Source organism: Tenrec ecaudatus, chromosome 4 (assembly GCF_050624435.1).
Source record: "Tenrec ecaudatus isolate mTenEca1 chromosome 4, mTenEca1.hap1, whole genome shotgun sequence".
In the NCBI taxonomy this organism is placed as follows: Eukaryota; Metazoa; Chordata; class Mammalia; order Afrosoricida; family Tenrecidae; genus Tenrec; species Tenrec ecaudatus.
In genome coordinates this window covers 69,916,276-69,940,430 of record NC_134533.1, presented here as the reverse complement: position 1 = coordinate 69,940,430, position 24,155 = coordinate 69,916,276, and the positions used below count along the sequence as shown (strand labels likewise).

The 24,155-nt window shown below is 57.7% G+C and overlaps 1 protein-coding gene across 1 annotated transcript in view; it reads left to right on the top strand.

Annotated features, from left to right (window-relative positions):
• Positions 1–7,539: 7,539 nt before the first annotated feature.
• PDE2A (phosphodiesterase 2A) overlaps positions 7,540–24,155 on the top strand; it is a 99,240-nt gene continuing 82,624 nt past the window's right edge. Inside the window, exon 1 of the mRNA XM_075548655.1 lies at positions 7,540–7,610. Coding sequence (XP_075404770.1) covers positions 7,540–7,610 — 71 coding nt within the window. The remainder of the gene's footprint in view (positions 7,611–24,155) is intronic.

Genomic DNA, 24,155 nt, shown 5'->3' with positions numbered 1-24,155 from the left:
CAGGGACGGAAGAGCTACACCACAAGGTCTCTGAGGCCCTGCCCTTCCAGAAGCATGGCCAGGCTGCCTCTGAGTGGGTTTCAGGCCTGAGCTCCCAGGGATTCTGTGCTCATCTGTCCCTTGGAGATGCCAGTGGCACTTACCTCCTGGTGAGCTAAAAGGGTGAAATGCGCTAACTCACGTGAAGCATCCTTAACCTTGGCCCCAGCCTGGCTGGGGAGACATCGAGGCACCGAAGTCCTTGCCTTTGAGAACGGGGACTGGGCACCTGCAGTGTGCAGTGCTGTCCTGGGTGCTGAGGGGAAGCAGCCCTGGTGGGACCTGCTGGTCAGGAGGGGAGCCAGGGACAGGCATGAGTTATCCTTGTGGTTGGAGCTGAGGAATGGGGATGCGGCCATGCAGTGACCAGTCTTTGGAGTTTGAAGCTTAGTGTCCAGGTCCCCCCAGAACCGATTCTGCACACTCGGAGGCATGACCCCATCTCGCTTCCGCTTGCAGAACAGGGAGCTTCTCAGTCAGCTCTGTACCCCAAGCCGTCCAGACCCTGCTGCGGGGGAGCCTCTGGGGAAATAGGAGGAGGCTTCAAAAACGGGTGAAAATGTTCATCATCTTTTCATTCCCCCCATAATCCCTTTGAAGGCCCCTCGCATGGGCTTGTACAGCTGCTCTGGGCTCCCCAACCTCTCCTCCAGCATGACACCATGTGGCTCCCTCCTGGAGGAGCTCCCATGTCCCCTGTACTGCCCCGGGGCAGGAGGGTATGTGTGGCCCAGGTATCAAACTCCACTAGGGACTGGCCCAGGGACAAGCTGGCAGGGACAGGGTCCCTCAGCATCCTGAGCTCTGTGGTGCCCCTTCTCCCACACAACTCGCAGCCCATGGAAATTTCCACCCTTGCTGTGCCCTGGTTACAGCTCCTGCCGTCTTTATCACCCTGGAGACGCGGCGGCACAGGCGCACACAGGCACAAACACATACACAGAAACACGTGGTGGCTGTGCACCTCAGCCCGCGCTCCTGCAAGTGCATGCTGCACACACAGGCAGGCACGTGGAGGAACACCCCCACACACAAGGAGCTCTCTAGGAAAGTCACTCCCCCTCCCTCCTGCTCCTCCTCCTCCACTCTGTCCTCCCACCACCACCCACCGCCAAGTGGAGCAAAGACATGGGCTGGACTCTGCCTCCCACCACTTGTCAGCCTGGGAGGCATTCTCCCTGCCCCCCCTCCAATGTCATCTCCCAAGCTCTGCCCCCTCTGCCCTCCTGTATCTCTCTCCCCTCACCTCAGTCCCTCTGAGTCCTCTCTTTGTCACTCCTGTGACCCTCTCTCCCTCCCTTCTTCCTCAAGGGCTCAGGATGGCGACCTCTTTGTGATTGACTGAGCTCTAGGCCAAGGGGGGCTGAGCCCCCTCAGCTCCTGTCACCTCTGTCCCCCTCCTCCTGGGATAGGGGAGCTGTGTGCTTGGCGCCATGGAGACCAGCGTCATGGTAACAGCTGGGGTGGGTGCAGCCTTCCTCTGCCTGATTGGAAGGGGGGGACATCATAGGAGGAGCATCCAAGAGGCCTTGAGACAGTGGTCCTTGTGCCTAATGCCCAGCCCTGACCACCACGTCCACCTCCCCGTCCTGCCAGCGTTTAGTGCCACAAGTCACTAATCCTAGAAAGGAAGGACAAAATTCACCAACAGCAGTTTCAGAGCTGGGACCCTGAGGGTGCAGTCAGACTGAGGGTCACTGGAAGCAGGGGTTTACTCAGGTCCCGAAGCCAGTCTGACTGTGCTCCCAGCAGACCTCAGCTTTCTCAGACCTCCCCCACTGCCACCAGGTCACCAGGGGGTCATTCAAGCCCTGGGCCAGTACCCCTGGGCCGTCAAGCCCATCAGAGTTGGGAATGGTCATGATGAGTAGGCAGATGGTCCTATTCACAGATTGGGGAGGGGGGGCTCTGCCTTAGTCACGTGATGCTCATAATGCACCTGATAAGGAAGACACCCTTTGTGTTTCCATTTCATGGGGGGAGAAACGGAGGCCCGCGCCAGGAGATAGTGGAGGTGGCATAGTCTTTGTGCCTGGGGCTCTCCGGGCAGACCTCTTTCATGAGATGAATGGCAAACTGTGCAGGGGTCACCGGGAGATCGGGGGCTTAGTCTGCATCTGCTGTTGGAGTTTCTAGCAGCCAACTAGTTGGGATTATTTTAGCTGGAAAGGGCCACACACCCCCTTGCAACATTAGACTTGGAGGACTGTCCTGCAGTCTGGCCTGCAGAACCTCCTGGTCAACTGGCCAAGGCTGCAGCTGGGGCAGGGGATGGGGGTGGGTGGCTGATGGGGATTTGGGAGTAGCACCCTGCCTCCTGAGCTGAGTCTCAGCGGCTCTGCACCTTGAGGGGAGTCACGTTTTAGCTGCCACCCTTCTCACTTATATAATAATTCAAATATAGCAGTTGCCTTATCCCACTGGGTCCCACCCCCTCTGCCCTCCCCCCACCAGGTGCCTGGAGTTAAGGGGGAAGGTGTTTGAGGGCTGAGTGGGAAGTTGAGGGCAAGGAGGGGCTGCTGGGCTGGGAGTGGGGGTAGGGAGAGATCTAGGGTGCTGGAAAGAGCAAAATCTTCCCCAGAAGATGAGACCACAGGGGCCAACCTCAGACCGCCTCCCTGCCCTCAAACCCTGCCCTGAAAGAACATGGAGCCAAAAAAAAAGCGTCGCGCCTTCTCTGCCAGGCCTCTACCCCAGCTGGAGGAGGGGACTGGAGAGGAGGGTGGGCAGTGGCCACACGTCCTGGTCCTGGGCTCAGTCCTGTCCATTCCTCCTGTGTGCCCTGGACACCTCTCTGCCCTCTCTGCTCTCCGTTTTCCTGTCTGTACCATGAGAGACTGGACTCACCATTGGTTCTAGCGGCAATGACTCCGATTCTCCAACCTGGGTAGCAATTCCGTTCAGGCGTCTCCCTTTTTTCTGCCCATCCCAAACTACCACCTCTCTTGGACCAATCAGCACACACTCTGACCCTCTGCCCACAGGGGACAAGCCATGGAATGGGCAGAGGACAAAACACCTTGTGTGTATGGGTCTTCCTCCCGAGAACTTGCGGTGTGCACCACCCACCTCCTCCCCTGCCCCCAGGATCAGAGCCTGGTAGGGTGGCTCTGGTGGACTGAAGAGCATGAAGCAGACCCATGACCTCTCAACCCTGGGTTTGGAGTCCCCACAGCCCCCTCCTGAGCTGTGTCCTCAGACATGCCCTGGAATTTAGGGTAGCCTTTCATTCTTGTATCAGCAAAGGCCTTGCGCACCATGGTGTAATAAGTTGTGTGCCCAGCGAGGGAATGCAGTGAACTTCGCCAGGCATTTCCCAAGGACATGGGACTCCTCCAGCCATTGTCCTCAACTGGCAGCCTCCTGAGCACCTCACCTTTCCAATCCTCTCACACCTGGGACCTTGGCTCTAAGACTCAGATGTGGGCCCATCCTGGTGCCCAGCCAGAGGGAGGTACCTGGGGAGGTTCAGCCAAGCCCTCCGTGAAATCCATGTTCCGCCAATTATACAGTCTGTCTCTGGGGAGCCCAGGGCTGGCTCACACTCTGCCCTCAGTGAGAGCCACCCAAGCCACCTGCGCCCCACACCATCTGCAGCCCCTACTGAGCATTGCTCCCACCAGACCCTGGGCTTATCCCCCTGCCCCCACCTCTTCTGCCCTCGAATCGAAGAAGTCAAGTCAGCTTAGGATGTGGGTGAGGTGGTGGGACTTAATGAAACATTCTGGGAAGGGAGAGGTAGTCCAAGGCTGTTGAGTCCCTCGCCTGGAAGCTAGTGACCTGTCTCCCCTGTCTCTGCTGTTGGTAGGGGCAGGATGTGGGAAGCAGCCTAGGAAGGGTGGGTAAATGTGGGATGGACAGACAAGGAAAGAGAAGTTGTGTGGCAAGAGAAGCTGCCTGAAAACCGCTGAGGAGGAGGAGGAGGAGGAGGAGGAAAGGACTAGCATGTGTCCTTGGGACACGTGGAGAGCTGCCCATCAGGTCGGACCATGAAAGGCTTCAAAGGGCAGGCTGAGGAACTTTGTCTCTCCTGAGTCCACCGGAGCCAGGCTAGGATTTGAGGCTCTGAACAACCAGTCAGATGTCTCAGGAAGTGGCCCTAGGTGCAGAGTAGTAGTGGGATTGAGGGTGAACTGCTGAAGGTGGTTAGGAAATGAGTGGGAGCAGGAAGGGAGCTGGGACATGGGGTGGGGTAAGGGTACAGGGAGAGGGCAGATGTGAGAATATTGCAGAAGGGGCATGGACAGGCCTTTGTGAGAGATCTGACATGAGATGAAGAGAGAGAAGAGACAAAGAGGCTTTGAAGTTTCCAGCCCTGGGGACAAGAATTGCCCTGCTGCCTTTGATACAGACAAGGCATTCTGAGGGCTGTGCTGGATGTTGACTATTTGAGAGTGAGGGACCTCAGGGATGTCCCCATGGGAGATGACCAGGAGGCAGCCAGTGGCTGAACACCTGGAGCTCAGGAAGGGGCTGGGGGTCCGGGCACCAGAGTTGTCAAGTTGGGGGAGGCCGCCGAATGGGGGAGAATAAGGGGAGAGGATTGTCTGGGGAGCACCCTGCTGAGGGGGCAAGGACAGATGAGCTGAATGGGTGAGGCAGACAGAGGAGGGGCCGGCTGGAAGGTGGGAGGGAAGACAGCCTAGCAGGAGGGGGCGGTGGAGGGTGCTGATAAGTAGCTGCCCACCCGTTTGTCAGTGAGAAGGCAGCTGGAGCACACGGAGCCTGCAGCCCTCACAGAGCGGTTGGGGCAGGGCAGAGTGAGATCCCGGGGCTGCACTTCCGGTCTTTTAGGATAGTCACCCCTCCTAGGAGCGCCCAGCCTCTTCTCGCCCACCTTCAGCTCACCAGCCAGCCAAAAAAAGAGGTGCTGATGGACCGAGTGCCTGCGGTGCAAACGCTTGGCAGTTCTAACACACCCGGAGGCGCTTTGGAGGACAGGCATGGCGATCTGTTTCCGAAAGGTCACAGCGTCGGAAACTCAATGGAGCAGCTCTGCCGTGCACATCTGGGTCTCCTGGAGTCACAAAACACGCTAAAGCAAAGAAGCATTACAGCTGATGAGCTGCGGGGCGACGTGCCCGGGCCAGAGGCTCAGAACCCTGGAGAGCGGCCGGCGTCGGGGCGTGGCCGCGTCGGGGGCGGGGCTTCTCCACTGACTCCCTGGACTCTGGGGCTCCTACCGCCGCGGGGTGGAGCTTGTTTGCCAGCCTGTTGGAGAAGTGGGAAGCCACAGACCTGGAGTACCTCTAAACCTCTCCTTTTACACATCCTTGTCCTAGCACTACCCTACAGAAACTCCGACCCCACATTTAGGTCGTCCATATCCTCAGTCCCATGAGTCAAACCTCTTGGGGTACAGGGGTACAGAAGGGCTGGCTGTTTACTGAAGTTTTACACACACACACACACACACACACACACACACACACACACACACACCTTATAACTCTCCCAGCTGGGAATGTGTGACCCATCTTTCGGGTGAGAAAATGACCTTGCAGCTCCAAGGGTTTGGATACTTTGCTTCTGGCACGTGGCAGAGCTGACGTGAGTTTGCATCTGAGGTGTGTTAGGCCTATGAAGGCCCAGAGCGTGGATCTTGCCTCTGTGCAAGCTCCCTATTTCTGGGGCACCTATGGAAACTGTTGGGGAGGATACGCTCTCTCCCACCCATTTGACCCTGGAGGTCTCTGCAGAGGAGGCAAGCAACGGCACTTCCCATGTGGGAGGGCAGAAAGGAGACTGAAGCCAGGGGAGGCCACCTTGCACCTGGGTCCACCTTCAGGGAGCTGGTGAGGGCAGGCTCCTGGCTCTGCTTTTCTATGGCCCGGCTCCTCAGGGCTGTGAGTGGGCTCATGGGGCCATAAGAGGAGCTGTGAAAGACCATCCTGGGCACGGTCCAGGCCTCGCTCTGTAAGCCCAGAGGACGCTACCCAGCCGGCTAGGACGGCGCATGGATACCTTGGGGATGCATTAGACGGAGAGGCAAGCCAGGCTCTGAGAGGACTCAGCTGGTTTAGGACCAGCCTGGGCCTCATTCCCTTTATGATAGAAAACCGTTTTCGCGAAGATTTCAGAGATCTAAAATTCTACCCTCTGGAGCCACCGTGGGCCAAAAAGACTCCCTCGAATTTTCTTCCTGAGCCACATGATAATGACTTTGTGCAGGATTCAGCCTGGTCACTCCTGCCCACCCCCTCCCCCCTCCTGCACCACCACTGTGGGCCCCTGCCCACCATCATGGGGTGAGTTTCCTGCCCCAGAAGGCTGCCATGTAGCTCCCCTAGCCTGGATGCAGCTCCTGGGCCTGGACTTCCTGCCCTGGCGGTGAGCACTCAGCTGTGAACACTTGCCAATGCCAGGACTGGGGCTGAGGGCCTTGGACTCCATCGTTCCTCCCTGTGTCTCCCTCAGTCACAGTCTGCTCCCCATCCCCCATCCGCTGAGTGCTTCTTCCAGGCTGGCACAGGCTGAGCCAGGTCTGATAGGGTTCACTCATGGTGAGTGCTGGTGAAGAAATGAATGAGCAAGTTGGTGTTGGATCCAGGACTGGAACCTCTACTTTCTACCTCAAGGTGTGGGACTTCTTCACTACTATAGGGCGATGTTGAAACTACAGCCTTGCATACTCCCATTTCACTGGCTAAAGGCTTTATCCCGAGACGTCCTATAGGGCAGGCTAACAGTGTGGAAGGCTGGCTTTTCTCCTGCCCAGGAGCAGTGAAGTCCATGCGCAGGCACCAGGTCCCACTTGTCCCAGCCAAACAGAGCCATCTCTTGGTGGGGCCCATGACAAGTCTCCAAGTCTAATGGCCATTAGCAAATAGTTCCATGTGGAGGCTGCGTTCTAGGACAGGCTGTCAATCAAATGAGGGAGCCCAGAGTGGTGGATGCTGGCTCCAGCAGGGCCAAGACTGGACGGGACAGCAGGAGGCCCAGCCTCTTGCCTTCACACCTGTCTTTGAGCCTCCTCAGCCTCCCCTCTCTCCCATCTATCTGCCTCTGGCTTTTCTTGTGTGTGTGTGTGTGTGTGTGTGTGTGCCTCCCATGCCTCTACTCTCTGTGTTTCTTGTTCACCCCTCTCACCTCTTCATCTCCAGGTCTAAGTCTCTCTCTCTCTCCTGCTCTGTCTCTGTCATTCTGTTTCTATCATCACCCCCACCCCCAACCCCCGCGTGCGCCTTTCTTTCCCTCTCTCCCCCGCCCTCTTCTGCTCTGTCTGGGCCTCTCTCGGTTCCTCCTCCCTCCTCCCCCTCCCGCATTAGCAGACCTGCTCCAACCTCCTCCCAGCGCCAAGCGACCAAGCCGCAGCTAGAGCGGCGGGAGCAGCCCCGGCAGCACAGGCGGGTAGGGGGGTCGAGTCCAGGCTGAGTCCGAGGAGGCGCCTGCTCTTGGCCCCTCTGCCTGCTGGGCCAGTCGCCTGGCCCGGACCCCGGGCAGGGTGGACAGGGCGAGGTGCCCCCTTGGTCCGGTCCGGGAGGCAGATGATGAGGAGCGATGGGGCAGGCGTGCGGCCACTCCATCCTCTGCAGGAGCCAGCAGTACCCGGCAGCGCGACCGGCTGAGCCGTGAGTACTCGGACGGGCCGGGCGGCCGGCTGCAGACAGCGCGCTCGGGGCCGGCTGAGTCCCGGAGCAGCTGGGCTTGGCTGCAGCTGAGCCACGTGGGAAGATCGATCTGGTCCGGGAGCTGGGTTCCCGGACTGCAGCCTGCTGGGAGACTGTGTAGGGTGGGGGCGACTGGCACCAACAACCTAGGGGGCAATGAGGCTGGAGTCCTGGAGAAGGGGTTGCTGGCCCGGGCAGGGTTTGGTTAGATACAGGACCCAGCTCTCTTGCGGGCATGGGGGCGGGGAGGTCTGTTCAAGAGTTCCAGTGGGCTTTGGGGTCTGGAATAGGGTGCTTCAGGACCCTGGAGAGGTACAGTTTCCCCGACTATGTGACTGCGTTTACGAGAGAATATGAATGTGTACGGATGGCCCCCTGCCCCCCCAGCAGGAGAGGGTTTGAGGCAACCACCTCCTTGTGGAATTGAGGGCCAGGACTGTCACTTTATGTAACTTTATCCCAAAGCTTCTGTCCCAGGATGGGTAAAGGGAGCCATGGGGCTAGTTGGACCTAGGCTCCTGTGAGCCAGCCAGTGGGTGCCCACGTGCTGGGGTGTGTGCATGCGCAGGTGAGTGGAGGAGTCTCTACAGGGGTGCCCCTCCACCATTTGAGGGCCACCAAAGTGGCAGGTGGGTGACATGTATTTGCCCAAGTCAGTCTTGTGGTACAGGTTTGTGACGGGCAGCGTGAGAGCGTGCATGTTCATGCATGTGAGGTGTGTGCAGACACGTGTGGTGGTGGTGGTGGTGGTAGGGACTCCTGGGTGGCTGCCTGTCCAGCAGCTCCTCAGGGTGTGTGAGCACGCCTGTGTGCCTGTGAGAGTTTACCTGCACATGTTCGAGTGCAGGCGGTGGGTGTATGTGTGCTGGGGTGTGTGTATGGGAATTTGACTTTGTTGTCATGTATGTTAACAATGTGCTGTGTTCTGTGTGCACTCCTGTTTGTGTGTGTATTTGTCCGTGTGTGAATACCAGTATCCGTGTGTGTGTTGGGGTGGTGGTGGGATGCTTGCTAATGTGTAATAGCATGGTGTGTACCATGGTGCTTGTGTGCATGCGCATGCTTGTCCGTCTGTGTGCAGGTGGGCGGCTGTGTCTTTCCTCTGGCGATTTAGGACCCAGCTGGGATACTGTGCCCACTGGGGTGGGAGGAAGGTGACTGAATGTGTGATCACCCCCATGAGCCCAGGACAATTCATTCTACACCCTGTGGGGAGTCCAGAAACGAAGCAGGCAAAGAGGACTCTGCCCTCAGAGACTCATGTGGCTCCACTCGCATAAAGAGCTGGAGAAGAATTGAGCAATAAAGAGCAGGACCACGGTCGCAGGTGGGGGAATCGCATAAGCCAAGGCCCTGTGCCTAGACAGTGAGGAGAAACCGTGAGCAAGTGGCAGTGTGCCTGGAACATCGAGGAGGCTGTGTGGAAGAGAGCAGCAGGAAGCAGCAGGAGCCGGAGCCTGCAGGGCTGTGAGCTCCAGCCTCAGGGGCTTTGGCCAAAGCAGGCTTTGCAGAGGAGGGATATGCTCAGATGGGGGTCTTAGAAAGCAGCTCAGTGGCTCTGTCAGGGTTGGCCTGGAGGGAAGAAGTGGGAGCCAAGAGGTCAATGTGGAGCTCAGGTCAATGTGGGGAGCAGCAAAGCCCGGCTGGCATGGCCCAAGGACAATGAGACCAGGATCTTTCTGAAGGGAGGAGTCTGGGAGCTTGGGAAGGAACTGATAGAAGAGGGAGGGGAAGGGAGCACTGAGGGATCTCAGGTTTGGATGGGGAGTGGGCATGGGTGGGATGTGCAATGTGGGAACCTCAGAGAGGCAGGAGGTTGGAGAAAAACCTCCTGGGAGGCTCAGGCAGCTGGACACAGGGCCAAGGTAGTGGATGAGACCCTTGTAAGGTACATAGACTCATAGACTCAGAGAATGTGGAACGAGCTATGGTCCATACAGGGAAACTGAGATGGTGACTTTGTCACACACACACACACAAATACACATACACACACACCCTCCGTCAAGCCTGAACCCCAGCCTCCTCCTGCAGGCCCTGCCTGGAGCCTCTCAGCGGGTGGGCGCAGTGTGCAGGACCGAGGGGGGCTGGTTCAGCTCCTTGAGGGTTAACCTCATTCCTCCTTACAACTCCCAGCTCCCCCTGCCCACCAAGCAGCTCCTGCCACTCAGCCTGCTTCCCACTGCAGCCTCCTGTCCTCGGGGACTGCTGATGGCTTGGCTGGGATCTAGCCAGGAGGGAGGGGGGTGGGCAGAACTCTGGCAGTGACCCCTCAGTCTTAATGGGCCGGGAGTCTCCCCCCAAGCTGTGCTGCTGTCAGGCCAGGCTGAGTCGCCTGGGCTGTGCAATCTACCCACTCAGCATGGTTCCAAGCCTGCCTGCACCCATTCATTCACCAGGGACACACACACACACACACACACACACACACACACACACACACACACACACCACAGCCTCAGACCCTGGTCTCAGGGAGTGCCCAGTCTGAGAGGGGAGGCAGAAGTGTGGAAGGAAGGAAGCCCGGACTGGGGCGCTCAGAAGAGGGAGTACAAAAGGGGGTTGGGGAGAAGCATAGAGAGTAGAAGGGCCCAGACTTGGCAGGCCCTTCAATGCCAGGCTGAGGGCTTGGGCTTCTTCGGGAGGGAGCTGGGAAAAGGAAGCACATTGACTAGGAAGCCCCTCCTCTAGTAAGCCCTTCAGGTTCCCCTCCCCTGACCCCTGTGCCATTCTGATCCCCCCTCCCCCCAGTCCCTTCAACACTGGACCAGGAGCAAGAGTGTGGTTCAGACTTGACCACCCAGTCAAGGGTTCCCTCAAAGTTTTTACCACTTCCTTTTGGTTCCATGCCTCTTCCCCAGCACAGGCTGGGCACCTGGGCTCTGAGCAGCCTTTCAGTGAGAGAGGACATTAAGAACATCTGGGCCTTCTCCTAAAAGTGCCTCCCCACCCACCCCCTGCTCCACTTGCACACCCCCAGAAACAGAGTGCTCATTCCCCTCCCTCCTGGGCAGCCCTCCCAGTGTTGATTATATCTGCCCTGGGCCTCCCTGCAGGAGCTGGGGACCCCAGGCCACAAGACCCTGCTTCATGCCCTTTCTCCACCTTGGTTCACCACCCTCTGACCTAAGCAGGGTCCAGGAGTGGAATGAAGATGTCCTGGACAGAGTGGGAGGCAATGAGCCCCCTCTAAGTCAGTTACAGATGGTGAGACTGCATCTTCTATCTAGACCCTGAGGAAGCAGGCGTGGTAAGAACAGGGACTGAAGATAGATATCAGGAAGAACTTCCTGCCAGTATCTCCTGGCTGGATGAGAAGAGACTGTGAGGAGCAGAAAGAGGGAGTTGGAGTAGAGATAGTATCCCCCACTGACTCTCCTGAAGATGAGTGAAGTCATCTAGGGAGAGGGATACTAATGTGTACCCATGGGTGGGGGGGCTGAGAGACAGGGCCTGGGTTCACTTGTTGGCTCATTCATTCATCACCCAGTCTTAGCATGGTGCGGCAGCTCTAGGAAGAGGGCTTGTGGTCTGAGAAGACCCCCAGGTAAGAGCAGGCTTGGCTCCATGTGTGCAACAGCTGGAGGAGCTCGAAGGACTGGGCTGGGCCAGACTGGAGCAGGAGAGAAGCAAGGGAATTGAGGTTAGACTACAGGCAGCACTTTCTGCCTCTGAGGTGTGTGGGCATCTAGGTTGCCATTGTAAACTTGCAACTTCTTGGTCGTTCCCAGTACCGCCACCCAGCACAGAAAACAGGCCCCTCATGGCTTAAAGTGGGGCCCACAATGGTCAAACAGAGACTCTGGAAATGAGGGAGAGGCAGTGGATGATGAAAGTGGGCCCTTTTTTCAGAAAGTGGTATGTAAATATATGCAAAACAACATGCAAATAAGCCTGCTTGAAAGAGGCAGCTTTGGCCGGGGAACAGAATGTAGCCCCTTCCATACTGGCCTCCGCCCTCTCTGCTCAGGCCCATGGGGCATCAGGAACAGCCCTCGATGCTCTGAGCGCCCCAGCATGTCTGAGCTGCCAACGTGTGGCCTCTAAGGTGAGGGCCATGCACAGGCTCCCTGTCAGCACCCATCCTCTGGGGAAGTCGCTATCTTTAGTAACAGGAATGTTTTCACACATTTATCTACCATTGTTCAGCTGCCTGCTCCCTGGGAAGAGCCAGGTCCCCTGTGGCATGACCCACTTCTCAAAGTCACTGAAGTCACCCATCTCACTGCCCTTCCTGAAGAACTGGAGGCAACTGGAAGTTGGTGCGGCAGAACTAATCGAAGTCGGACATCCAGGAGGACTTCCCCAGAGGGTAGTTGCTAGGGTGTGCACCTGGGGTTTCTGGACTCTTGCTCTTTGCGCGGTGACCTGAGTGCACAGGTGGCCTGGCGTAGGTCCCCATCTCGGCACCATCACACTGCCGCGGCGTACTCTGAACGTCTTGGGAAGAATGGAGAGAGCAATCCTTTCCTGGCAGGATAATTGCAAGGCAGCCGTGGATGTGATTGCTTCGCGCTAGGCATGCAGCAGGTGCCCAGGAAGGTTAGCTGCTGCTGTTAGGAACCACCCACATTCACCTACACTTTTAGACAGACTCGGAGGGAACCTGGCTGGGGAGAGGCCAGAGCCAGGAGCCTGGAGGCTGTGCTCGTGTGGGGGTGATGAGGAGACCTAAAATAGGGTCAGTTGGTGGCAGGCATAGCAAGGAGCTCTGTGGAGAGGGACCAAAGTGTCTCAGAGATGAATGACAGCCTCCCTAGCCTGCCTCTGTCTGGTGTGAGATCAGTCCCTGCAGAAGTCACTGGAGGGAAGGGCTTGGCGAGGAAGGGGTCAGCCTGTGGTCATGCCTGTGACAGGCTGGGCCATTCTGGGAGTTGTAGTCTGGATGCATTTGCAGTGAGCCCACTTCGTGCGGCCTCCTGAATCCAAATCCACACTCTGCTGCTGAGGCTGGCTCGGGGCAGGCCCCAGAGGGCTGCAGGGAGGGGGGGTCGATCTTCATCCCTACCCCCATCAATCTCAGTTTCTGCCCTCAGGAATCCCCCCCCCCCCCACCTCTCTGTTGGAGAGTGTGGGTGGGGGCAGGGATAAAAGGATTAAGCCATAATTATGTGGCCTTCCACCTCCAGGGCTGAATCTGACAGCCTCCAGAGCACATGTGAGATCTCATCTAATCCTCACCGAACCCAGGAGGTACTTGTTTTCTGGATGGAGCAACAGAGACCCCAGAGGGGAATAGCTTACCCAGAGGCCTTCAGCCGGGACCTGCAGAGCTGGAGCTGGAGCTTAAGTCCATCCCATCAGAGCATGGACTCTTGCCATAGCTTTGGAAGACAGACACGAGGGGGCATTAAAGCTGGGGGTGAGAGGTCTCAGCAGAGAACAGCTGAGCAAAGGCTCAGCTCCCTGGGAGGGGCCGGGGAGGGGTGGGGGCAGAGCTGTGCTCTCTGAGAGGCCAAGCTGAGAGTTAGGCTCACCAGACCCCAGAGACCTGATTCCAGGCAGCCAGTTTGAACATCCCGTCCCCGCGCTGTGGCCCACCAGGAGCCTCCCTGGGGCTCTGAGCAGGGGCAGGGCCTGATTAGTGTTGGAGTTGGGAGGGTTGGTTTTGCAGCCTGGGCAAAATGGACAGGCATGGAGAAATGAAGAGATGACCAGAGGCCTCCCACCTCTACCTTTGGGATCCTAGTATTTCTTTTCTTTCCCCTCCACACTTCTGATTTCTTCCTCCTCCTCTTCTTCCTCTCACTTACTCCCCACCTCCCTTCACCTCAGCCCCGGGAATAATGGCCAGGTACACTTGAGCTGTGCCGTAATGCCACGTGTTTCCACTGGGCCCAGGGGAGAAGGTCCTGCAGAAAGGGCACAGGGAGGCATGAAGGCTGAGGGGAGACTGGACCCCACCCAGAGGGACAGACCCCCTGCAGGTGATGAGACCTGAGGATGAGAACGTCTCTCCTCTCAGTTCTGGGGTATGCATAGGTTTGGAAGTGAATTTAGGATCCCATTGCAGTTGGGTGTGGGTTTGTAATGGATCATGATTTGCTTGATACTGGGATCTGTGAGATTGGCTGGTTTATTGTATTTGTGTGTGTGAGAGAGAGAGAAACACACAGAGAGAGCGCTCTGGCTGTGCATGTGTCTGATAGGATGTGTGTAGGTGAGTGTTCATGTAAAAGTGTGGACACAGTCACATGTGTGCATGACACTTTTGGGCCTGACTACTGGCAAATGTTGGCGTTCATGTTCATGTGACCGTGCTTATGTAGGTACATGTGTGTGCAGTGTTGTCTGAACACATGCACGTGTTCTGATGACGCGGCAACGTGAGTGTGCAGCTATGTCTGTGGGTGTGCGTGTGTGAGGGCACGGGTGAGTGCATGTGTGTGCAGGTGCATATCCCTGTGGTGTTGACCCAGCGGGATTATACCAAGGCCTGGCTACTCAATACTTTCTCCCCCGGAGCCCGCCAGCCTAAGGGATTGCCAGCAGTGTATGGACTTGGGCTGAAGGGATGTCCTGTCTTCGCGTCCATGTATAGAGCTGGGCTTCCCTCAGGAAACATGGGAGACACCCCCCACCCCCACTGGGTCAGCTCAGCCCTGGAGGAACAAGGTAGGTCCATGTGATCTGGTTCAAATGGGTCCAGCCAGGAGTCTGGGCCTTCGGATTGAGGGGCTGGGCGTGGCTGAGGGCCATCTGGGTTCTAGCCTCAACTCACTGCACCTGCACCCCACTGGATTTGTTCCAGAGACTCCAGGCCCAGCCCTGCCCATTTGTAGCTGAGATCTGAGTCCTGGAGCTGAAAGGGGGGCAGCAGTGGGCTCAAAGTCACGAAGCCCCAGGGGAATGGAGAGTGGAGCTCTGGGTCTGCAGCACTCCAGGCCGCCCCTGCCTAAGCATTTCCATTTCCACTACCCTTCCACCCCCACCCCCAGCCTGGGGTGCCTCCTTTGAAGTTCCTGCCAGAGCATCTACCTGCTGGGCATCCCCTCTCCCCTCTGTGAAGCTGGGAGACTCCAGAGAGAGGAACCCAGCAGTGGAGTGGGTCCTGGGAGGGGGGAGCTCCTCTAGAAGTTTCCACATCCTCCTCTGTGTGGGAGATGCTCTGTAAGGTTCCTGCTGCTCTGAAAATTGGGCAGGACCCTGGAGGTGCAGTGGTGACGCGAGCTGCCAACTGTCTCGGTCAGCAGCGCCCTTCTTCCCAAGAAAGATGGGGCTCTCTCCCCAGCACAGCCCACAGGGGCAGTCCTACCCCGCCCTAGGGCCGGGCAAATCCACGTGCGGGCAGACAGTGGGCCTGGATGGCTGAGTGCCTCCCTGAATCTCTTCCTGGGACTCGGCCCCGAGGGGGGAGGGAGTCCAGGGGCCCAGATCAGGCACAGCCCAGTGCAGGGGCAGGGGGGGGCGGGATGGGGCGCGGGGTGGGGGTGGGGCAGGGCCACCACACCGGACAGCAACTGTCTGGGGAATGAGTTTCCTGTCTGGTGAGTGTGTGCGGGGGGGAGAGGCGGTACGCATGGTGTGTGATGTGGTGTATGTGTGTGGGGGTATGTGGTATATGTGTGTGTGTGATGTGGTGTGTGTGTAGTGTAGTGTGTATGTGGTGTGTGGTGTGTATGTGGTGTGGTGTGTATGTGTGGTGTATGTATATGTACGTGTGGTGTATGTGCGGTGTGGAGCAGAGAGCCCCCGGCCTCAGTCCTTCTGTCTAGGGAGTTTTGAGCAGCCCGGAAGCGTCCCCTGGTGGCCTTTGTGGCGGGAAGGTGTGAGCATTGACTGCCTGCAAGCAGGGGCACCCCTTCCCTGGGATCTCCGGGGGGCCTGTGCCTCGCTGGCACTGGCACTCTGAGGTCGGGATGGGGGACTGGAGTCCCCCATTTCTGCAAGCATGAAGGGAGCTCCTGAGGCCGTCAGGCAGCCTGGCAGCAGGAGCCTCCTTTAGAATGAGTCATGGTACTCTACTATGGGTGGCTCATGGATGGGGGCTCAGGGTGGGGGCTTCCTGGGGGTGGGAGAAGGAGAGAAGCAGGCAGCCGGGCACCACATCCTCCCTCCACGCAGAGCAGTCAGTTATTTTAAAACTCTGTCAGTGTGGGCTTGGGGCTAGGTGGGGAGAGCCAGTGTTTCCAGTGCCTAGCACAGACTTAAAATGACTTCGTTGAATCTCCCCAGCAGTTCTTACAGTGCCGGCCCTGTTCTGTGGGCAGGAGACAGATAGATGGCACCCTTGGCATTCAGCCGAAGGCAGTTCGGTGAAGCCGCTGTTGACAGGGTTTGGCTCAGGAACCAGTGGGGATGCTGAGGGGTGAAGGGCCCGCCTTCTAGATGCACAAAACCACAAGGAATGTGTCCTCTGCTCCTGGTGAGAGCCAGGGCCCAGGAGGAGGGGCTGGGGTCCCCGACAGGGCAGCCAAAGGTGGGTGGGGGAAATGGGTATCCTCAGCCCTCTCCCTCGCCCCCTCAGATTTCTAACCAGTGTCCCTAGAAGAACCCATTAGAAGCCATAGAGAGAGGGAGTTCAGGCCAAGCTGGCAGTCTCGGGCACTGAGGGAGGCAGGTGGGGCTTGGCTTTGGAGGAACAGCGGTGGAGGGAAACGGAAGCCCAGAGAGATTGCCAATTGTGTGCCCAAGAGCACACGGCTGGCCAGCCTCACTGCTGTGACCCCAAGCTAGGCTCTGCCTCCTGACACCCATTCCGTCACATTCACGGAGGCCTGGTGGACTTCCCAGGGGCCACCACTGTTTCCCCGAGGGGTCCATGTGTACCCCCCAACCCACCCCCCCATCTTCTGATCAAAGCTATAGAGAAGAGCAGAAAGCCCATGGGTGGGATCCAGGGTCCGTGGGCATGGAGAAAGGCTGAGAGGCAGGACGGTAGTGGAGGCCCAGCTCACACAGGGAGGCAGAGGAGGACCTAGCAGGGGGTGGTGGTGGTCAGCGTTGGGTTTTCGGAAAGCTGCATCAGAGGGCCCGGTGAGAAGGCTTGTGTGGAGGGAGATCCAGGTGAGCTGTGTAAGGTGTGGCTGAGGACATGTGAGTCACACAAATGGGTCGGAGGAGGAGTGACAGCCCCCCCTATCTTTTGCATCCCCACCCCGTCACTCTCCATCCCCACTCACCTGACCCGTGGGCCTACTTCCCCAGGCTTCACCCAAACCCCTCCACCCCAGGCAGGGATGCTGCAAATCTGAGACTTTCTCTAGAGATACCCCTCTCCGCCGTATCCTGCCTGCCTTCCACACTCCAGAGCACTCACCATGGCACCCCTAAATTGTTCCCCAGATGACGCCCCCCACCAAGGCGAAGCTGTGTCCTGCTAATGCATCTCTTGGAAATCCGTTTGACCCCCTCCACTGCCAAGTCTAATAAAAACCTTCCCTGGTGCTCAAATAGACAGTAAATGTTTAGAAAATGGTGATGGCAACCTATGTACAATGCTTGATACAACTGATGTATGGATCACTATAAGAGCTGTAAGAATCCCCAATAAAGTAATTAAAAAGAAAAGAAAGTCTTCCCTTGGAAGACCTTCCTCCTGGAGGTTGACCTCAATCTTTCTTGCTGTCCGGGGCCAGTGGGGGCAGGGGTGGTGGTGGTGAGTCAGTGGGGAGGGCCCTCTCTTGGTGCTGTGAGTTTAGGGACCTCAGTTCAGCAAGCTCATCATGCCGCAGTGAGGACCCACTTTCAGTTTCCACTGGCCTCTCGGCCCGCTGACTCATTATCACCACGAATTAGCGTCTCTGGGCGGCCTTCCACCCCTCCAAGTGCTTGACAACCATTAGGTGCTACTGTGCGCAATTGCAGCCCAGCTCCAGAACCCCCATCCCACCCCACCCCCTGCGTTAGGCTTCTTCCAGGCCCAGCTGCCTGAGCCGAGGGACTGAGTGGCTAGGCCACAGACCCCTCCTCACCCCACCCCACACCCTGAGACACACACCATCCAAGCATTGGGACACAGGGACATGCAAATACACACAGAGACAAATTCAGCAGACGAACCCTGCGCACAGAGGAACAGACCACACACACACAACACATACAATGTACACTGAGACACAGTCACCGAGGGCTCTCAACAATTGACCTAGAAACAGAAAAAAAAGAACAAATGGAAACACCACAAGACGATATGGTTGTACCCACACACGGCTCCCAGACACTGCCACTCTCAGCAGGGGCACACACACTGCCAGCCCACTGCTGGGCTGAGCTACCCCAGGCCCCACGGACCTGGCATCTCTCACCGTTGGGCCTTTGCACATGCTATCCCTTTGCCTGGAACGCACTTGCTCGATGTCCCCACCCCTTCACCTGAAGACCACTATCATCCTTCAGCCGTCTAGTCTCCTCCTCCAGGAAGGCTCCCATCCATACTCCCTGGCCCCTGACGCTGTTCCATGACCAGTCACTGCCAAGTGTGGAGGTGACAGGCTTCTGCTTATGCCCAGTAAGGTGGCGGCTTGGGTGCGAGTGAACTATTAGGACTGAGAAACTGGACAGAGACGAGCTTTGTGGGGGGAGCAAGTCGGGAATAGCTGGGAGGGACCCAGTCTGCTCAGACCATGAGCTGAAACTTGAGCCCACAGGTTGACACAACCGATGCCCTAAGTCTCCTCTTCCCAGCCTGCCTGTTCCTTGCAGGTTCTCTGCCTGGTTTCTTGGGAGCCAGGCAGCAAGCCTCTCTGAAGTGGGCCCTGCCCTTCCCCACCTCTCCTTTGCCCTCTGTAGGGCACTTGGCCCTCATTCATGCATCCAGGGCTGGGAGCACGCCGTGGTCGACCCATGATGCCACTTAGGTAAAGAGCGGCAGTGTTGGGGCCATTGGCGCCTCTGTGCCACAGAACCTAATGTCGCCTGGGCCCGGACCACCTTCGTGGTCACTGTCTGCTCCAGTTCTCCCCTGCGGCCACTGTGGATTTTGCATGCTTTCGACCCAGGGAAGGGTCTTCTTGCACTGTATCGAACAAGCTTCGGCTTTGGGTTTCCACGGACTGGTTTCCAGAAGGACTTCGCCAGGCCTTCCTTCCCAGTCTCCCTGAGCCTGGGAGCTCCTCTGAAACTTGCCCACACCAGGTGACCCTGCTGGTTTGGGCAACACCAGGGGCATAGCTTCCAGCACCAGAGCAACATGAAAGCCACTGGAGGTGGGCACGCTGGCAGACAGGTGGCCAAGAGGGGGCTCAGCTGCTTGGTCTCCTTTGCTTCGCTCCTGAGAGGCAGGCCCGTGTGTGGGCTGTGCCACCTCTCCCTTCCCTCCTCTGTAAGAGGGGAATGACAATAGTGCCACCTCATTAGGGCTGCGGGAGGAGTAAACGAGCAAAGAGGGTAATTAATGCACCTGGTGCACAGTTCAGCCCCCCTCTCTGGGCTGGGAGAGAGCAGGGAGCGAGCTAACGAGATCAAGGGTATCCGAGTGCCCACGAGGGCCGCTTCCTCTGGCCGTGCGTAATTGGAACAGAGCAGAGTAAACATCTGTTGTGTGAGCACCTACTATGCGCCCTCCTTAGCTGGGTCTTGGCGCCTCCCCTCCATGTCTGCCTGGCTGGGTTCTGCACAGCTGCTGCTGCCCACAGGGGTCCAGAGGGGGTGGGTGCAACATTGCACAGGGATGTGACAGGTGCTGCATCTGCCTGGAGCTGACACCTCGGGCACTTTGAAGATGGCTGCCTCGGACAGGCTGGGAAACGCTCCCCCCCCCCACCTCCGCACCACCCACCGACTCACCTAAGCTCTCTGGGGCCTTGGTTCCTAGTGGGGCAGAGGTCATGAGGCAGGGGCGGGAAGGGACATGCGAGGTCTGGTCTGCTGAAGGCTGAGCCTGGGTCTGAGGTCAGGGGCAGCTGGGCAGCGTGGTGGGGGCAGAAACCCACAGAGGTGGTGACAGAGGGTTTCTGAGCTCTAGGTTGGGCTGGCTTAGTGGGGAGTAGGGGCTGGTCAAGATGGCTTTCCTCTGCTCCTCGTCTCCCCTCACCCAAGGGGCTTTAAACCCCACATCCCTAAAGGGAAGATGGGCACCTTTGTTCCCCCGTTCTAGAACCAAATATTAAAGCAATTATGTAACTAGCAATAAATTACTTAAAGTAGTGACTCACTCGGCTTAATTAGAGCAAAAGCAGGGAGGGATTAAGGTATTTTTAGAGCACACCTCGCTCCCTCCTGTGGGGGGAGGCCTCTGTCTGGGGGGGGAGGCGCTGAAGCACCCCAGGTGTCTGCAAGGAGATGAAAGCTCATTCCTCCGCCCCCACGCTCCCAGGTCCCAGCAAAGACAGAGCTGGAGCTGGAGGGATTCTGATCAGACCCCAAAGGCTCTTCCAGTGGAGCTTGTTGGAGAAGAGCCGGCAGGTGAACTGGATTATAAACTCCCTGAGGGCAGGCGCGAGTCTGCAGGCACCCAGAGGAGCAGCCCTGGGACGGAACTTGGGAGGCAGGCACATCTGGGTTTCAGGGCTGCCTTTCCTGGTTATTAACTGTGTGGCCTTGACTTGCCTGAGTCTCCTTTCCTGCGCTGTAGAATGGGCACAACCATATCCACCTCTCAGGCAGACTTGTCTTGTGTCAAATAGAAACCCTCACCCGAGTTGACTGTCCTTGTCCCAAAGCGTCATCAGGGCAGGAATTCGGCCAGTTTTGCTCCCGGTTGTGCACCAAGGGCCTTGTCTGGACCGCTCAGTCGATGCTCGGTAAATGACTGCGTGATGAGTAGATGCACGCACGCACGTGTCTCTTGTCCCCAGGAACAAAGATGGGAGGAGGGCAGGGCAGTGCCTCTCCCCAGCCTTCCCAGCTGGGGCTGCCCGGTGGGGCTAGCAGGCTTTAGGACCATGGACAGCTCCAGGCTGCCTTCGCTGTGGGCCACACCCCCCAGGGGTGCTAAGTGGTGAAAGGAGGAGGCCTCCTCTCAGTCTGGCCCTCACTTAGCATCACTGGGAGTTCAGAGGTGGAGAGGAGGGTAGGAGGGTGAGGTGGAGCACCCTGCCCAGCTTCGGGAAGGAGGGCATGGTTGGGCAGTGAACAACTGGCCCAAGAGAAACAGAGGCAGGATCCTAACTCTAACCTTGCGGGGCCTGGGTCAGTTTTTAGAGGCTCTGATCTGCATTGGTCTGGAGGTGAACAATTCACCGCCCCTCCCTCCTCCTTTCTTCCACTCCTGCTCCTGGGGCATGAAGGAGGAAGGCTCCAGCCCTGCTCGGGAAGGTCGCCCCTCAGAGGCTGGAGGTGTGTGTGGGAGCTGCCACCCTACCCTTTGCTGACCTGGCTCCCCACTCTGCAATTGGACTGAGCGAGGCACACAAGTCATAGTCCTTGCTGGTCCTCCTTACCAGGAGCTGAGAGGCTGAAGGAAGGACTCAGTGTGCGAGGTGATGGAGGTTAATCCTCCCCCCACCCCCACGAGGCCCGAGGCTCCAAGACTCTGTCCCAAGTGGCTGCTGGGATCAGCCTCTGACCAGCTCTCCTCACATCTCGCTGGCCTCCCAGGGCTTGGGCGATGAATTAGTGATGACAGCATCACAGCATCACTATGACAACTGCGTGGCGCCCTTCGTCTCCAGTCAGGGTGCAGCGGCAGGGGCCAGAGACCCCTTTGGCTCAGGGCCCCTATACCAGCATGAGAGCTCCAGGGCTTCAGGGGAGAGATGAGTTGGGGGCAGGCCAGGGACATGGGGACATGGGCTTTGGATGGTTAAATCCGAAGGGACCTTGGGGCCACTTTCCCTCCCTCCCTACCTCCTCTTCTCCCTCCCTTCCTCGCTCCCTTTCTCTCTAGCTGGGTCCAGTGCCAGGCCCTGCGCGGCCTAACACCACTCCCTCCTTCCCCGGGAATCAGGCCAGCCTGGTCCTCACCCGTGGGAGCTCAGAATGAGATGTGTGGTTGGGGGTAGGGCAGGGGTGAAGACACAGCCTGATTCAGGCCCCAGGGAAAGTGGGGTGGAAGGAGGCGGGGGACACTGGTCACTCCCACAGGGGTCTGCCTCAGCTCTACCAGACTTTGAAGAGGAGTGGGGAGCAGGGGAGAGGCCAAGGGGCAGGACTGTCCAGAGGGGAGACATACAGTGGGAGGAGTGTGAGACACATTCATTCTGAGTGGCCTAAGTGGAGGGGGGCGCAGTACAGGCAGTAAGGAACCCCTGGAGAGGTTTGTTAATGATGTCACTTGTTTGTGATTTAAATGGGAGAGTTCATTTTTAAAAACTCAAAATCTCACTGTCATCGAGTTGACCCAACTCTTAGCAACCCTAGAGGACAGGGTAGAGCCGCTCCTGTGGGTTTCTGAGACTGTAACTCTTTACGGGAGTAGAAAGCTCCATTTTTTCTCCCTCAGAGCGGCTGGTGGTTTCAAACTGCTGCCCTTAGGGTTAGCAGCTCAACGCTTAACCACTGTGCCATTGGGCTCCGAGTTCATTGTCAACTAAGCCCAGGAAGGAAGAGAGACTTGCACAAGCCCACTTGGGTTGTTAGAGACAGAGAATGTGGATTCTGCTAGGGTTTCGCTAAACTCAAGCTAAGACCTCCTGCCCAGTCTTGCTGGCCAGGTTTTTAAAAGAGAACTGTTCCCCAGGAGGTGCCTTTGCCCTCAGTTTGAATGACATTTGCATGAACAGGGGCAGGTTAGTGTATAGTGGGGTGGTGGGTGGAGCATCCAGAGAAGGACTTGGCAAAGCCGGGAGCTTGGCCAATGTTAGCAAGGATTTAGGGTCAGATGTCATTCAAGAGGGGCCTGTTGACTCCTGACCCAGCCACTATTCCAGTCGCTTTACTCCCCACCCTCTGGGATCTTTGACTCAGCTGGGTACCTAGGGCAAGCCTGATCCCTTACATTCCTCCCTGGATCTTCCTGGCTCTGGGGCCTAGTATTGGGCCTGCTGGGGTTGGAACATATGATATGCAGGGGAGAGAGACAAGAGACAAGGAGAGAGAGAGAGAGAGAGAGAAAGAAAGAGAGAGAGAGAGAGACTGACTCTTTAGCCCATTGTCCTCACATAGATCCTGAGGTCCCAAGGTAGTAGTGACTCATCCAGGGTTATAATTCAGGGTCAGTGGCTGGCTGGACTTGGCTGCCACCCCCACATTGCAGCCTCTTCTCTCCTCCTCACTGATGTGCAACCTGTCCCCCACCTCCTATAGCCTTGATGGAAGGCCCGGCAGTTCAGGGCCCCTCTTGGATCCTCGGTTGTTAGCTTCCTAATCACTAGTGCCCTTTTCTCTCCCTGGTGGCTGCCAAACCACCCTCCCCACTCCCATAAGGGGAGGGGGATTTGAGGTGGGTGAGAAGACCCCAAGTCCTCCTCCCTTGAGGCTAGTCTGAGAGGAGTTACAGTAATACAACCTTTCATGTAGCAGAACATGTCGGATGGCCAGCTGGGCCCCAGATCTCTGCCTACACTGGCTCTTCCAGCCTCTCAGGGGCCACTAGTGGTGTGTTCTCTCGGCATGCCTCCGCCTACCCCTGCCCCGCTCCAAACACCAGGGAACAGCTCAGAGAGGCTCAGGCTGGCATAGGTAGGAAGTGGAGCTCAGCTCAGACAGACTGTTCTCAGAGCTGTAGATGCACACACACACACACACACACGCATGCACGCATGCACACATGTATGCACTCACACATACATGTGCAGGTGCCAGCACCAGCCTCCATCGCCACCATGGCAACCACCACCTGCCCAGGGCCAGGCTCCCGAGGATCGAGGCTCACTGCCCTGCACCCACAGCCTTCCCTCAGAGCCACACCCTGACAGGGACTCTGGCTAGCTGAGTCCTGGCTGCTGGAAGGGGAGTCTGGGAGCAGTCCCATTGATCTGTGCTGCCTTCCAGGCACTGGGGCCCAGGGGAGCATGGAGGATCGACTTTCTGGGTGTGTGTGGGGTGGGGTAAGGCTGGTCTGCAGCAGCCCCTCCCACCCCCAACTGTTTCCGTCACTGCCCCCCACTGTGGGTGCCACGGACAGAGTCAGATACCTAGGAAGCAGGCCTCTACTGCTAGGTCCACCTGCCCTCATGGGGTGGGGGGTGGTGTGCAAACAGAAAGAGGTGGGGGCTGGGAGCTGTGGGACGTGGAGGCAGCTGGCCCCCCTCAGAGACCACGCTGGATAATTTAATGGACAATGATTGTAAAATGTTTCACATGAAACATTATGATTCTGTGGGGCAGACAGTACCCAGCTCATGATGGGTAGTAAAAAAAACAAACAACATGCATCACACAAGCAGGGGACACCCTCCCCTGGGGAGGCTTGGTGGATGGGGCGCCCTCATGGCATGGGGAGCTCCCTGAGCAGGCTGTCAGGTGTGAGGACAGTGTTCACAGTCCCAGGGAAAATTAGCTCCACCATTAGACAGGGGAAACGAGGGGAGGGGAGGGGAGGGGAGGAGTGGCACAGACAGAGAGAGAGAGAGAGAATGTGGTGTCTGACAGTCCTCATCCCTCAAGAGCAGGCTTGGGACTACGCCCTCCCTGTGGAAAGGGTCTCTGAGCAGACCTGAGCTCCCCCTCATTCCAGGGGGGCTA